Source organism: Canis lupus, chromosome 3 (assembly GCF_003254725.2).
Source record: "Canis lupus dingo isolate Sandy chromosome 3, ASM325472v2, whole genome shotgun sequence".
Classification (NCBI taxonomy): Eukaryota; Metazoa; Chordata; class Mammalia; order Carnivora; family Canidae; genus Canis; species Canis lupus.
In genome coordinates, this window is record NC_064245.1 from 47,099,190 (window position 1) to 47,114,700 (window position 15,511).

General features: G+C 49.4%; 1 protein-coding gene and 1 long non-coding RNA gene across 2 annotated transcripts in view; one reads left to right on the forward strand and one right to left on the reverse strand.

Moving 5' to 3' along the window:
• Positions 1-1,088: 1,088 nt before the first annotated feature.
• The window catches only part of RGMA (repulsive guidance molecule BMP co-receptor a), a 45,630-nt gene continuing 31,207 nt past the window's right edge, over positions 1,089-15,511 (forward strand). Inside the window, exon 1 of the mRNA XM_025437069.3 lies at positions 1,089-1,237. Coding sequence (XP_025292854.1) covers positions 1,224-1,237 — 14 coding nt within the window. The 5' untranslated portion in view covers positions 1,089-1,223. The remainder of the gene's footprint in view (positions 1,238-15,511) is intronic.
• LOC118354351 (uncharacterized) lies at positions 1,557-7,086 on the reverse strand. The gene is made up of 3 exons (XR_004814760.2): positions 6,787-7,086; positions 4,850-4,912; positions 1,557-3,099 (listed from the first exon to the last, which is right to left on the reverse strand). It is a non-coding gene; the product is annotated as an uncharacterized LOC118354351 (long non-coding RNA).

Genomic DNA, 15,511 nt, shown 5'->3' on the forward strand with positions numbered 1-15,511 from the left:
TTCAGATTTGCACATGGCGATTGGGTGGCTTTTTACTGTTGCCCTGCGAGGATCTTTCCCTGGATGCCCGAAGCTTCTGAGGATTTACCGCTGTCCTCGCTGATGCCTGTGCCTGCGCTGCGCGGTGAAACATTCTTCTGAAAAGCCTTGAAAAGCCGGTGAGAATCCACTTGCAGTCTGTGCGCTTGCACGTAAAAGCAAGGACTCGCAAGAACCGCAGAGGATCACAGTCTGACCCAAGGCTACTCCGGGGAGCTGCTGCAATGGGGAGGGGATGTGATACGGTCTTCTTACTCTACACACGCCTGGGTTGTGTAGAATTGTACACAAGGACGTACTGGTGTATGACACATTCAATACACATATATATTTAATGCATATGTGTGCGTGTGTGTTATTTCCAAGAAAAATCATAAACAAAACTAACATCTCAACAGAACAAAGGTGCTTCTCCGCAGAGAGCAGAAGCGTTTGTTTCTTCTGGATGGAACTGTCCATTCCAGAAAGCTCAGAGTAACTCCAGATCGACCAGCCCAGAACTGAAGGTGGAAAACGTGCCCTCCGCAGCATCCCAGCGGGAAATTTGGAAAGTTGGAGGCGCCCCGAGGTCGCCGCGCTCGCGGTCCGCGCCCGCCTTGCCGGTGCATCTCGGCAGGTCCTGACTTTACCGCGCGTGAACCGCCGCCCAACCCGAGCGGGTGCGGGGGGTGCGGCCGCGGCGGGGCGGGGCCCCGAGAGCGCGGCCCCCACCCCCACCCCCGCCCCCGCCCCCGCCCCCCAGCCCCGCCCGCGCTCGCCCCCCGCCCGCGCCCGGGGCGCCCGGCCCGCCCCCTCCCCTCGCGCGCAAACGAAGCTCGCGACGCGCTCGGCGGCGGGCGGGGGCCGGGCGGGGGCCGGGCGGGGGCCGGGCGAGGGAGGGGGCTGGCCCGAGCTGCCCGGCTCCGCAGTTGTCTCCCGAGCGCGGGCTGTGCCGCCCGAGCCTCTGGGCTGCGGAAGCGCGGGCCGTTGGCTCCCGGGCCGGCTCCTCCAGGCGCTCGCAGGCATGCAGCCCGGGAGCAGGCGGCGCGCCCCGGGCCGCTGCTGAGCCGGCCGGGGCGCGGGGAGCGGGGAGCAGCGCCGGCCCAGCCCCTCCCACCTCGCCCCGGGGCCCACGAGCGGCGCCCCCGCACCCCCTCTCCGCGCGCAGCCCCGCCAGCGCCACCCCCCGCGGGCCGCAGGGGCCCATGCAGCCGCCAAGGTAAGCGCGGGCCGGGAGCTGGGCGGACCCGGCTCCGCCGTCCCCGAGGCGCCCCGGCACCCGCGGGGCCACGGCAGTGCTGAGCCGCCAGCCCCGCGCCGCGTCTCGCTCCCGCCTTGCGCCCGCCTTGCCCAGACTCGGAGCTTTGCTGCGCCCCGATCGCTCTAGCTCTTGGCAGCAGTAAAGTTTCTGTGGTTTAATATTTGCTCTTTCTTCCTGCGATGCTCTCCGCGGGCCGCCGGCAGCGCGTGCTTGGGCCGAGCCGGCGAGCGTCTCCTGGGCCGCGTGCGGGCGGGGAGCCCCGGTCCTGCGGCGCGTCTGCTCCTCTCCGCCGCGGGACGGAGCGGGCGGAGGGCCGACCGCCGTGCACCCCCATTGGCCCGGCTGCCCCGGGTCCCCTCCTCCTGCTCCCGCCTGGCTGCCTGCCCCCGCGGCACGGTCGCGAGACGAGCGCCTGCTCCCGGGGCCCTGGGCGCTGCTTGGTCGGGACTCGGGTCCGAGCGGTCCCTAGAACCGGGCGCACCGGAGCGCGGGAGGGTCCGGGACTTGGGTCTGTGCTCGCGGATCGGAGCCCCGAGGGTGTGGCGGGCGGGGCGCGGACACGGTTCCACGCCCGGCTCGCGCCGTGGCTCCCCCAGGGAACCGGCCGAAGCCGGGGTACAGGTGTACTTAGGGGGAGGGCCCACGGGAGGGCAGGGACGCTAGGTTGCAATTCTTGGTTGCATCCCGTTAATGAAATTGCATTAGATTTGCTCGGAGGCACAATCCGTTCCCCCAGATTGAGATTTTTAATAGGAGCCTGCGAGTTGCTATTATGTGGTGTGGCTTCGGAAGGCGTTGAATTGTGTTTATTTAATAAATCGGGTGCCTCGCGGACGGAGCAGGGGAAATCGCGCCATCTAGCGGGGATGGCGAGCCGCGCGTCCCTTTTAGGCAACGAAGTTGTGTGTTCTCAAAGTGAGGAGGCTCCAGCCCCAGGTAGAGAGGCGGGATGCGCGCCTCCTGGGAAGAGTCGTCCTGAGGGTCTCCACAGTCTGGTTGAGCGGGAGCGGCCCGACACCCCCAGCGCAGCGCGCCAAGCTCAAGGGACAGCACTGCAGGTTGTACCGCGGGGCAGGAGATCCATCACCTTCTCCATCTGGCTTTAGGGTCCACTAGCAAAAACATGAAATGTTACCTGCCAGCTAAGTGGATCCCCGTCGTTTGACCATCTATTGTAGAAACAAAACAAAACAAAAAAACAGAAACGATGCATCGACCTCTTTCTCTTCTCCAGTGCATCACAGAGGGGTGATTTTTCAGGCAGATCTTGAGCCATGACCCCTAGGAAAGAGATCTGCGGTGAAGGGCAGCTGAAGGACGAGTTGGGAAAGGACCTCCTGCCAATCTGTGCAGGGACAGGATAGTACACCAAAATGAAAAATTTTAAACACATATAAAGGGTCTCCTGATGTACCACTGCCATAGCAGGTGCCAGGCAAGCCCCCTCTATGAGGGCTGGGGGTCCCCAGTAAAAGATGAGGGGGGATGACTTTGCTGGGTGACAAGCAGAGCGGACAAAGGCTCTGGGTGGGGCACCCACCCATCCAGGCGGACTCCACAGTCTCCATGGCTGGTTTTTGCTGCCACCTTCCAGGCAGGATGATATTAGCAATGAGGGGATTCTCCCAGTACTAAGGGGTACGCTGGTTCCTTGGAGAGCAGCATGGTGGTCCCCTTGTGGTGAAGACCATTGCCCCCTTGCAGTCCTCTTTGCTGTGGTGGTGGTGGTGGTGGTGGTGGTGAGGGAGGTCCCAGATTCCTTTTAACAATAGCCTCACGCCTACCGTTTCCCTCCCAGGTGATAGACAGCTCCTGGGTATCTGTGGATATAGACATGTGGAATGGTGGGTGGCGGATCTGCCTCCCCCGTTGCTGTCTCTACCCCTGCAAGTGTCTATTTAATAACCAGATTTGTAACAAAAAGGGTCTTGCGGTAACCTGGCATCTTATTCAAGGATGACTTATTCTCTGACCTTTGCTTAGAAACCCCTTACAAGGCATGACTGCTTTCCCCCCAGGGTGTGTCATAACACAGAATGGAGCCAGGAACAGCTCCTATTTGATAGGACCCTTTGGCCACCCTGGGATGGGCCAAATACAGGAATTCTTAGATGAGAAGATGCAAAGTAAAATGAATAGGTACTCAACATCCCTAACATTGGGACAGGAAGTTTTTTCAAGCCACTGTCACACTGCTGCTCACCAGAACAGGTGCTGGCATTTCCATTTCTCTAAAGACACTCATGTCCAGAGCAGGATAGCTCAGGTTCTGCAAGTTGAAAGTGCCTTTTCCCCTTTGACCTTGCTACCAAATGAATTAAACTCAAAGCACTTGGGCAGCCCAGGTGGCTCAGCGGTTTAGCGCCGCCTTCAGCCCAGGGCGTGATCCTGGAGTCCCAGGATGAGTCCCACGTCAGGCTCCCTGCATGGAGCCTGCTTCTCCCTCTGCCTGTGTCTCTGCCTCTCTCTCTGTCTCTCTCTGTGTCTCTCATGAATAAATAAATACAATCTTTAATAAATAAAAAATAAACTCAAAGCACTTGTTGTTACCAAGTGTGGCCCCCAAATGTGGTCATGCCTTAGGTGGTAGGATCACCAATCTCTTGAGAAGTCTACCATCCAGGGAAAAGAGACGGGGATGTACCCAAGTGAAACTGAGCATAAACGATCTGGGATCACTGGAAACCAGTGCAGGCTCATTTGAATCTCTTGGTTCTATGAAAACAAGGCACCACTCCATAAAGATCATTGTTCTAGAACCTGACTTATAATATCCCAGAGGTAATTTCAAATAACTTTTAAGCGACTCTGGGTGTTTCTGTGGCTCTTTAAGGAGAATGGTGTTGCCTTTCAAACAACAGCCATTGTTTATTCATTCGAAGGACATAACATAAATTTGCCCCGAAGAAGGGAGGCTCCAGGCTCCCCCACCTGTCTGGTATCCAGCCCTATGCAAAGGACAGACTCCTTTTTGACCAAATGACAGTGTAATTTCAGCCTCCGATCCTTTCATAGCAATAGAGGTAGGAAGGAGCAATGAACAGGACAGTGGAAAAACTAAGGACTGCCTTACTCGATTGTGCATACAAGGTCAGGCCGAAGTCAGTTTCCTTGGTGATGAATAAACGTGTTTTAAAAGGATGCCCAGGGATCCCTGGGTGGCTCAGTGGTTTAGTGCCTGCCTTTGGCCCAGGACGTGATCCTGGAGTCCCAGGATCGAGTCCCACATCGGGCTCCCTGCATGGAGCCTGCTTCTCCCTCTGCCTCTCTCTCTCTCTCATGAATAAATAAAATAAAATAAAATAAAATAAAATAAAATAAAAAGGATGCCCAGTTTCTTAGCTAGGTGTGACCCTATGAGTAGAGCCGAGGGGTCTTGAGGCAAGAATGCCTGCTGACATGTGAAACTTTTTCTAATTCTAAGGGCAGTGAGAAGGCATTTTGAAACTGGGGCAGAAATTAACAAAGCAAATGCAAATACCTTTCATAGCCTCATTTAAAAAATTTAAAGTCACTTTAAATTTTACTTTAAACTACTTTGACGAATATAAAAATGCCCTCTGTACTTACTTGTCTTATAAAATTATTATCACGTCCAGAGTAGGAGGGTGAAGAATTAAAGTGTAGCAAACCCTGTTTATGCAGGAAAAAAAAAAAAAAACACAAAGAGTCCAGTGAGTTTATTTCTTGTTTATCAATTGTCTGTTTAAAGCAGCGCTGCAAGATGAAGAACTTTCTAGAATCGGGATACTAGATTTGCCAGAGTCTGAAAAATCTGGCAAAAACTTGGAAACAAAAGATTCCGTCGCCTGTCGGGTACATCAAGGCCAGTTCCTATAGATTCTGCAGCCTCCACAGGGCAGAGCAGAGATCAGCAGGTAGGAGTAAAAATGCCCTAAAACGTATTGATTTGTATCTGGGAGGCATTGTTTAGGGGTTACCAGCCCCCAGGCCTGCAACTTGGGTTTTATTTTTCCATCCTCGGGAACTCTCCTACTCAAGGTCTTTGCAGCAGCTTGCCTGGCTGATAGCAGCAATTTGTCCTCTTTCCTGATAATGCTCAGCTCTTCTGCCCTCCTGAGCACAGAGATCCTGGCCACATCCTCAAGAAACATCTCAGTACCATTTATTCTTTATTCTCAGCACACCATTCTTCTGAAGATGGGCCCAAACAATTTTTTCACCCTCTTTTGGCACGGTGAGGACTTTTGTCTTGCTTGGTGACTTTTTGAAAGGAGCTCAGGTGGAAGCACACCAGCATACAAAGGCTCACCATTATGGCCCCCTAAACATTCATGTCAGAGGCGGCGTCGGCCACAGGGCAGGCACTCTACTTTTATACATTTGGCTCATCTGTGCCATGGTGTGTCTCTGCCCAGCCAGTTAGCTATTTAAAAACCACGATGCCTCATTGTGCCAGGTGCTTCCACAAAGTTCTATGCTCTCTCTCAAAGTCTAATCCTCTTTTGCGATCACAAGGTGTTGCTGGTTACCTCCTGACGGGATGGATGCCATATTACTTGGCAATCTGGGAGGCTTGCTGGGAAAACACCTGCTGGGCAAAAGGGACTTTGAGATTTGCTGCCAGTGTGCATTTTCAGCTCCTAATGCTGGCATCCTGGAGAAGAGACTGCTCTCACAGGAACGTCTCCCTTGAGCTGCTGAGAGCTTAAGCTACACCATGGTGTTGCTACCTCTGCAGCCTTTTTTGGGGGGCGGATTTTAAATTGATCATAGCCCCTTGGTCAAGTGCATGCCCTAGACAGCGGCCACAGAGTCCCAAGCAAATATAAGTCCTAATGACTTCTACAATGGCCTTTGTGATAAAGCGTCTCCCCTGACTCCCAGGGCTGTCCCTTGATGCACCTCTTAAAAAAGACCCTCATGGGGCTCACCAAAAACCCACTCTTTTGTTTTGAATTGACCAATCTGGCCTTAGCACAGAAACCCTCAAACGCTCTACCCGTGGACCCTAATAAAGGCTTGAGCCCCGGTCCTGCCTCTCTCTGCACTCTCCCTTGACCCCGACTCCATGGGGTCCCTCCAAGTGTGTGCCATGCTCTTCCTTTAGGATCTGTTAATAATAAACTTCTCTATTTCAGTTTCTCCTGTAGTCTACCCTTGAACCATGGCTCACCATCCAGCACCCTGTGCTCTCCTTAACAAGTGATAATTTGACAGAGTCTCATAACAGAAAAACACATGGAAATGCATATCTCTTTCACAGAATCATAAACACTGTAGGGTTTCCTCAAAACAATTGGTACTTTGGAAACAATAAGAATTAATGTTTGTTTGAAAGTGTGGGCATATAATATGCTTTCACTTAAATTTAATTTAATGTCCATTATGGAAAGAGGTAGAGTATAAATATAATTTATTATATTTATTATAATTTATTATATTTATAATAATAATAAATAAATATTACATTTTCTCAGATTGGCTTCCATTTATGCAAGAGAGGCAAAGCAACAAGAAAGGTAGAGTTTAGAGACCAGTCTTACCTGTAGGCACTATGAGGTTCACAATGGCCTCCCCTCAGCGGGTCCGGACCTGCCAGTAACCCCTCACTGTTACGTTTGGCAGGTCATTTTGTTCCAGAACAAGGGATTCCTGGGACATTAATTATTTATGTTGCTTCACATCCTTCAGTGCAGCCAAACAGTTTGATATTCACATTTCAGAATACTGAGTTCAAAATGTGTCTTTAAGTATCTCAAGAGCATATGGTAAGGTAAAGCCAGCTGCCACCCTTTCCTCGGCTGTGAGGGTTTCAGCTTGCTTTTATTTTTCTCTGCTGCGATCTCTAAGCTCCCAAGTGTCTGATTTCTTTATGAGTAAATGGATGCTATTGGCAGAATCTACTTCAGGCCTAGTTAGAAATCTATTACCTTTCCTGAGCCTGGGTCAGGAGTCAACGAGGATAAAGCACACCCAAGCCTTCCCTTTCTGAGGCAATGACCAATCTCTAGGGGCAGAAGCACACTAGTTTTGAATTTGAGACAGGGTTCGAAAGGCTTGTGGTTTGAAAGGACAACAATGAATTAATAACTCCAGATAGTTTTACCTAAACATCTTGTTGTGTAATATTTACTTCATCATTCAGAGGCTATATCCAAGTAAACATTCTATGAAAACTTGACCTAAAAATACCATTTAATACCCCAAAGAAAGAAGAGGAATTCTATAACTATTCCAACTGCCTAAATCTTAAAGGGGCTGGAGGAGATTGTTCAGGGAAGTTGTTCTTTTCTTAAAACATTTTTAAATTTGTGTTTATTTCTGGAAAACAGCTATCTCCAAATACATCCTCATTTCTTGCATTCTTTTTTGGTTTTTGAGGTAGGCCACACTCCAACGTGGGGCTCAACGTCACAGCCGTGAGATCAAGAGTCACATACTGTACCAACTGAGCCAGCAGGTGCACATTCCCCACGCCTATATTCTCATTTCAAACACAAAACCAGCTATTCTACAAGTGGGAAATATTATTTGATTAACAGAAAAAAGTAAACCCCAGATGAAGATGAGAAGCAGCTGTGGTTTGGTGGGGAAAAACACTAAACTCAGCATCATAAGGCCAGGGTGTGAGGCTCTCCCTGCCCTTGGTTTTTTGTTCTTGTTTTTGTTTTTGGTTTTTTTAGTGACCTTGAACAAGTCACTTAATCTCCCAGAGTTTCAATGTCCTCCTTTATGAAATGAAGACAGCTGTTCCCATGACACAATTGAGACAACTCAACAGTTATATGGGAGTCTGCCGCATAGTGGCCACTCAAGAGAACTTGAGTGTCACTGGTAATGCAATTAGAACCCATGCAGGAGTCAGGGGTATCCAGGAGTCCCTGGAGAATTCTGCAGATTTCCCCTCTGTGCCCACACAGACAAAGGCTCCAGCAGAATCTGGTGCACAATAGACACTATGTTCTAATCCAAACACCAATTCTTGCCCGTGATGTAAAACTAATATTGTCAGCTACTTACCAGCACTCACTCTATGCCAAGTATGTGTTCTCAAAAGTGTGGGCATATAATAACTCATCTAATCCTCCTAGTAATACTTGGAGGGAGCTAAAGCATATCACCACTTTACAGATGAGATAACTGAGATTTAAGGAGAGCCGGTGTTCAGACTGCGTGTTCTTAGCCGGCATGCTGTGTTGACTCTCTCGTGTCCAAGTGAAGCCTCTGACAGATTTAAAAGAGAAAACAATGCGGGGGGGGGAAGGATGTCCCATAAAGCGACACATTTGTTCATGTTTCTACACTGGCATTTTTCCCCACCTCCCATCAGCCAGCGATCCTCTTTATTTCAGCTTTGCATTAGCCATTCTAAACAGTTTTGAATTTGATGAATAACTTGGTTATCTGTTTCTATTGCTAAATGTCTATGGTATTTGTGCTTGGCACCAAATTGTTCATTAATCCAAATCCTCCAGCCTTCTGCTGGTTGAGAGAGACAGACTCACTGTCAGTTCAAACAGTTGCCATTTGGTGGATAAATGGTTCCAAGCTGGTTCTTCTCCCCAGTACTTACTGGAATGGGGAGAAGTAAACACTGGGTGGTCTGTTCTCCATTACAGGAACCTGGTGTGTCTTGGTATGGGTACCCAAAAGTTTCTTTAAAACAAGAAGGTACTGGGGCCCCTGGGTGGCTCAGTTGATTAAGCATCCAGCTCTTGATTTCAGCCCAGGTCATATTCTCGGGGTCGTGGGACTGAGTCCCATGTGCGTCTCTGCACTCAGCAGGGAGTCTGCTTGGGATTCTCTCCCTCCGTCCTTCCCCCCACTCTCTCTCTTTCTCTCAAATAAAATAAATATAGAAGAAGAAGAAGAAGAGAAGAAGAAGAAGAAGAAGAAGAAGAAGAAGAAGAAGAAGAAGAAAGAAAGAAAGAAAGAAAGAAAGAAAGAAAGAAAGAAAGAAAGAAAGAAAGAAAGAAAGAAAGAAAGAAAGAAAGAAAGAAAAGGTTATTAAATGTTTTTAAGCCATGGTTTCAGGTGTACAGTGGTACTGCTCGAGGATCCTTGCTGAAGAATTTCATGGTGACACTAAAACATAAAAGTGTCACTCTTCAAATAACATTTCCTACTAGCTTGGCCACATTTTTACCTGGAAAACCCAGAAATGTTCCAGATGAGGCCTCAGAATGGCTCCTTGGAGTCAGGTGTGAGCAAAGCCAGTTAGTGACAGAGCCAACAGGGGTTCCCGGGACCCCGGGGGCAGCTGGGCCATGATTCTGCCACGTGCAGAGCTGAGGGTCCAGAGACAGGACAGAGCATGCAGAGGTGAAGCCGCCCCAAAGCCTGGGCCGCTTGCTTTCTCCAGATCCACCGCAATGTCTCAGAAGTCTCAGTCTGCACACTGACAATTAAGCAATGCACAGATGCTATCATTTTCATACTGGCTTTGTAGGCAGAAGAATTTGTGAGTCGTAGACCAGGTGGTAAGTATGCTCCAGAGTCACAGTCATGAGGCTCACAAGAAAAGTGAGGGGACACTTTAATATATGAAACTTCCAACTATACGCTAGTCTGTAATCCCCAGAGGGAGAGACGTGAGAAGCCTCAAAAGAAAAAAATGTAGGCTGCCTCAAGAGTTTACTGAGAAACTCAGAAGTCAAGAAGGGAGGTGAGACAAGGTGGGAGGGGGTGCTCAGATCCAAACACCATGGAAATGCGACCCCAGAAACTGTTAGCAGGTAAGCAGGAAGGAGGGCTCCAGCCCAGCCTCTGTAGGCAGGGATCACCAAGGGAGTCTGAGCAAGAGGATGAGCACAGGAGGGGAAGTAGGATTAGTTGAGGCAGAGGGAAGACCTGACATCTCTGTGCCTGGGAAGGAGTTGGTGAGCTCATCAGAGGTGGCGTGACCGCCAGGAGTCACCCGTACCCCACTCTGCCACCAAGCCGTCCAGGTGACCTCTGGCGGCTTACCGACCTTCTGTGGTGTAAGTGGGGGTGAACATAAGCGGTCTGACTTCCAAATGAGAGAGGATGGAATAAGCATCTTTCAAGAGGAATGGAAATCCAAGAAGAGGAAAGGATGAAATCTGTCCGTACATCTGTAAATCCCCTTTGTGAGCTCAATTCTCTGACTGCTTAGCTCCCACCATGATGGAAGAGTTCACAGGAATATTTAACAGAGAGGAAAAGTAAAATAGGAAATGCCTACTGGGAGGTTGCTAATCATTTTGGGTGAAATGATAGCTACGGAGGTAGATTGATTGCTTTTTTATATGTGACTATGTGCCCATGGAAATGTCTAGGGAGATGCACATGAAACTCTTAATAGTTATTACCTCCAGGGAGAGTCACCTAATTTCACTTGATGAGAAGTTGACTTTTTTTAACATGTGCATCTATTACTCTTTCCATTTTTAAGAAAGAAATTTGATGCTGGACCGAAGGACATGGAAAGTGCAGAAAATTGTTACTCTGGCATTTCCTTTAAAAAAACAAACAAACCCTTTTATATCTTCCCAGCACAGTGAATGTTTCCATGCCCACCATCAGGGGTGTGTTTCCTAGAGGTTCTGTGGGGGGTACTTCATACCGATGTCCCAAGCCCAGCCAGTTCACCAGGCTCTGAGAGTCAACAGCCTCTGTTCCTGGAAGTGGACTCATGAGCAGGAATGCTTACCCAGGCGGCAGTCTGATGTAGTATCCCGACAGGTGAAATTTTGATGGAAGGTGTTCCAGACAGTGTGAGGTTGACAGAATGTAGTTGTCACCAGTCTTCACCGTCAGTGGTCCCATTTGTCAAAGAAGTTACAGAGACTCCCCACCGCACCCCAACTCTGAGACACTCATCAATTTTGTAGAGTTCCAGGTTGATTTACAGTAACAACGATGGAGAGTAAATGTAGGGTTCCCGAGACACCACATAAACACGTACTGAGCATGTGGTGCGGAAGTCATTTGTCTCTATTGAGACAATAGACTCAATCTACATTGAGGGGTCAATCTACAGCAGACATCTGACTGCTCCCCTGAGCTGCCAGGGGGTGGCAGGTGGTGGAGGGGGGGGAGGACTGTCTGCTACTCATCTGAGAACCCCCCAAACCCCCAAAACCTCTGGAGCTGAGTGCTCCAGAACTCGGTGAGTGCTCGTTGAATGAGTAAAACAGAAATGCAGTAAATAAATGGAAAGAAATCTGTCTTCTGTGGGGCAAAACAATGGATTGATCTGATCACATACATTTAAAGCCATGTCAAGAGTAAATAAAATCAGCTAATGTGTCTTAAATCCATATGAAAGAATTCAAAGAAAAAGTGAGATAGTTCTTCAGTTTCTACAGAGAGCTATAGGAATGCCAGGGAAATCTGTGTTTCAAAACATCATTAAAATATTGGAATAAAATCTCACGTTTCAATTACTAAGAATAAGCATCCCTCACGGAATAGGGTGTACTCAGAGACAAAGGAAACCTTTGGCAAGAGCTAAGAGAACAACATAGGCCAAAAGAGGAGCACGTTAAGGCTTTCTGAAATCTACAGGGAAGGGGTTCTTTGTGCCACACTAAGGACAAGACTCATAAATGCTCTGGAAGAAGAGAAGCAGGGAGAGGCCCTCTCCCTCAATCTCATGGAAACAAACAGGTCAAGAAAACTCTACGGCCCCCTACCACCAGCCATCTGGAGGGAAGGGAGCAGGGGTAATTAGAGATGGCAGCCATGTCCTGGTGGCCAGAATGTGCACTGGCCTTCCACACCGGGCCTGCACCCAAGGGTATACACCCTGGGATCCTCTGCCACAAAGGGAGCCCAGCCATCTAGGAAGGGTTACTCTTCACAGCCCCTCTGTGGAATAGATACTAAAAAGTAATATCATCAAGCACATTCTGAAGTCCCAATTAACTGGACATAGCACAACACACTTTCTGAAAAGAGAACATGAAACCAGAGAAGTCTATTAGCATTCTTTGAGGAGGGAGAAACAGGCCTGGAGACGAGGGAGAAACCCAGGGCTGAATTATGTTTAGACTTTCAAAATTCCTCCTGACAAAGTTCCACCCCAAGGATCATTTGCAACAGTGAGTCGCTCTAGAATGTGCGGGGTAAATTGCCATGGATTGGAACTGTCCTTAGAGACAGGAAACAAAAGATAGCATAAACAGGTACTTTTCTGGATGAAGAATTATAAACAGTGGGGATCCCCAAGGATCACTGGTACTCCCAGACTTAGTTTAAATGTCCGTAGATCATCTGAAGGAGAGAATGCTCAGATGCTTCCAGGCCTGCGGTTGAAATGAAGGGTCTGGAGACAGATGGCAGACCAATGGTGGATAACTGGCAGGATAAGCTGATGAGTTAGCAAGGAAGGGCACACTGAAGCTTTAGCGGGGACAAGTCTCCGTCAGTGCATTTCGGAGAACATCGTGCAACTAGTAACAGAATGGACTCTGTCCAGCGTGTTTACAGCCCGGGACAGGATCTTGGGGTCTTTGCAAAGTGTTTGTTTGCTAACAGCCGTGCACAACCAAGTGTTCGGAAAGTGCTAAAAAGCCTTCAGAAACTGCATTGGAAGCTAAGCTAAAAATAGGATTCTCCCTGGGATCCACCCAAACCTGGCGGTGTTATGACTTGCCCCTAGGAAAATAACACCTTGGTACCATAGAAGGGTAAGTAAAGTAATCAGCCAGGTACAAGACTTTTCCTGGGATGCTGGACTGCTTTGTTCTTTTTATTATTATTATTTTATTTAAATTCAGTTTGCCGACACATAGTAGAACACCCAGTGCTCATCCCATCACTTGCCCTACTTAGTGCCCGTCATGCAGTTACCCCCATCCCCCGACCCCCCTCCCCTTCTGCAACCCTTTGGTTTTTTCCCAGAGTTAGGAGTCTCTCATGGTTTGTCTCCCTCTCTAATTTTTCCCCACCCAGCTTCCCCCCTTCCCTTATGGTCCCTTTCATTATTTCTTACATTCCACATATGAGTGAAACCATATGCTTTGTTCTTTAGAGTGGAAAGATGAAGCCAAAAAGATGATATGGTCAAAGTCTATAAAACCTTGCAAGTTACTATGATGAAGGGGCACCTGGGTGGTGGCTCAGGTGGTTGAGCATCTGCCTTCAGCTCAGGTCATGAGCTCAGGGTCCTCGGATGGGGCTCCTGCATCGGCTCCCTGCTCAGCGGGGAGTGTTCTTCTCCTTCTCCCTCTGCCCCTCCCCTCCCCTCTGCTCATGCTTTCTCTCTCTCTCTCAAATAAAATATATTTTTTTAAAAGTTAGTATGATGAGAAAAACAACTTTAGTTTTTCCAAGTTGCTGCCTGTGCATTTTACAGTGTGAGAACCCTGCTGGCACCCAGTGCCTGGACATTTAGATCAGGACTCAGGTTTAGGGTTCATTCCCTCCAGTAGCTCCTGCTTTTCTTTTCCCAGGATACCTTTTGAATTAACCCTTAGAGTTAAGCCCAAGAAAAGTTAGTGACCTCCACCCCCACTGCCTTACAAGTAGTAGGTGCTTGCTACCCCGCTCTCTGTCTCCTGCTCTTTCTTGACCTGGGATCCTGGGATGGAGGGCTGCCCCTCACCTAGCTCACTTCATGCCCCCCTTCTGAGATCTTTCTGAGATCTGTAAGTAAGAAGGCTTGTGACTCCAGTTCCCTTATGTGGGTTATCGAAACTGCGCCTTCAGTCAAAACCACCCTGTGGGTCTCGCTTGCCCAAAGTAGGAGCTTGGATGCTGAGGGAACCCCCTGCTGACCCCTTGTGGGGGGCTTGTGCCCCCTCATCGCACAGGTCATAATCTGCATATTCCTAATGCAATACACCTGCTCCGGCTTCTCAACACAGTTATGGAGAGAGTGAACAAGGCCTGGTTCATCAAATCTGAGACAGCCAAACCCACGGGAGCCCTTGAAGTTTGAAAGAGGAATTTGAAACTAAGTTTTATTTCGACTAAAGAGGATTGGGTCCCACCCTCAGTTGCAAATTGAAGCAAGTAAGTTCCTCAAAACATGGTACATAGGCAAAAATTTGGGGGTTAAGGTGATGAGAGTAAGTGCAAGCAATTTTACCAGTAAACGACTGATGGATTAGGAGCTGTTGGCAACATACCCCCGCACTCATGAGGTTGGTAAAAGTATTTCTTGGGACCAGTGTTGGACCGTTAGCTCCCTCCTTGTCAGGAGTCTGGGCACACATGTGAGAGAATCCTAAATCAAGCCAGTTTCAACAGAATAAGGAACTTTGTTGGCTCCCACAGCTGGAATGGGTACTCACAGAGCTCGGAGGAGGTGCAGGGAGCCCTGAAAATCTCCACCAGTCCCAGAAAAAGCTCACCAGATAAAATGCAATTTTAGTAAAACCAGTATGACCCTACCAACACAGCTTCCAGGTGCCAACACTCTCCCTCAGGTTGCTACCTGCAGACCTATCCTATGCAGGAACCAGAGACCAGGCCAGCCCCCCACCCCCCCCCCCCGCCCCCTGCAAGTCTCAGGACTTGATTGGTCCACTTGGGTCATGCACCAGTCACGGCTTTATCGGAAGTGCTTATTAAGTTATCTGTCTCACCTTGACTTTTAAGTCCAAGAGGATAAACTGACAGACTCAACCTGAGTCTTCACATGTACCCAGGATTGATGAAGCATGGCAGGACTTCTAAACCTAGCAAATCCCTACCTGTTAGTCACCTGGGAGAGCTAATGAAAAATGCTGATGCCCAGGCCCTACCCAGGGATTCAGATTCGGCCACTCCGGAATGGGTCCTGGGCAGTGTTCCTGCTAAACTTCCTCAGAATGATGTCCCCAAAGACTAAATCCCTCCTGTTCTTGAGATCTCTGGTTGGGCTCCCAGGTGCTAAGAATGGACACCCTAGCAGAGCACTGCTGGCCCTCCATGCACTTTCCCAAACTCCTGCTCTGTCTTCCTGTGGCCTGATCTCCAACAGCCACCCTCCTGCTTTCCCAGCTCCACAGGCAGGCCACACCTTGGGATGTGTTATACTCACTGCGCCTTCTGCCTGGAATCTTTGCCCTGCTCCTCCTCCCCCCTCCCCTGGCTCTCATCTCCCCCCCCCAACTCTTCCACACTGGGAACACTCCCCCTGCCTGTCCTGTGGGGAGTCTGGGCTGAAGGCCCCTGGCGCCTATGTTCTGATGTCTCCACTGTCAGAGTCTGTGTTCTGCTTTATTGAAAGCGATGGTCACCTGTCTAGCCTTGACTTAAAGCCCAGTGCAGACTTCAATCACTGGAATGAGTGGCCCCGGACTGCACATCAGGCAT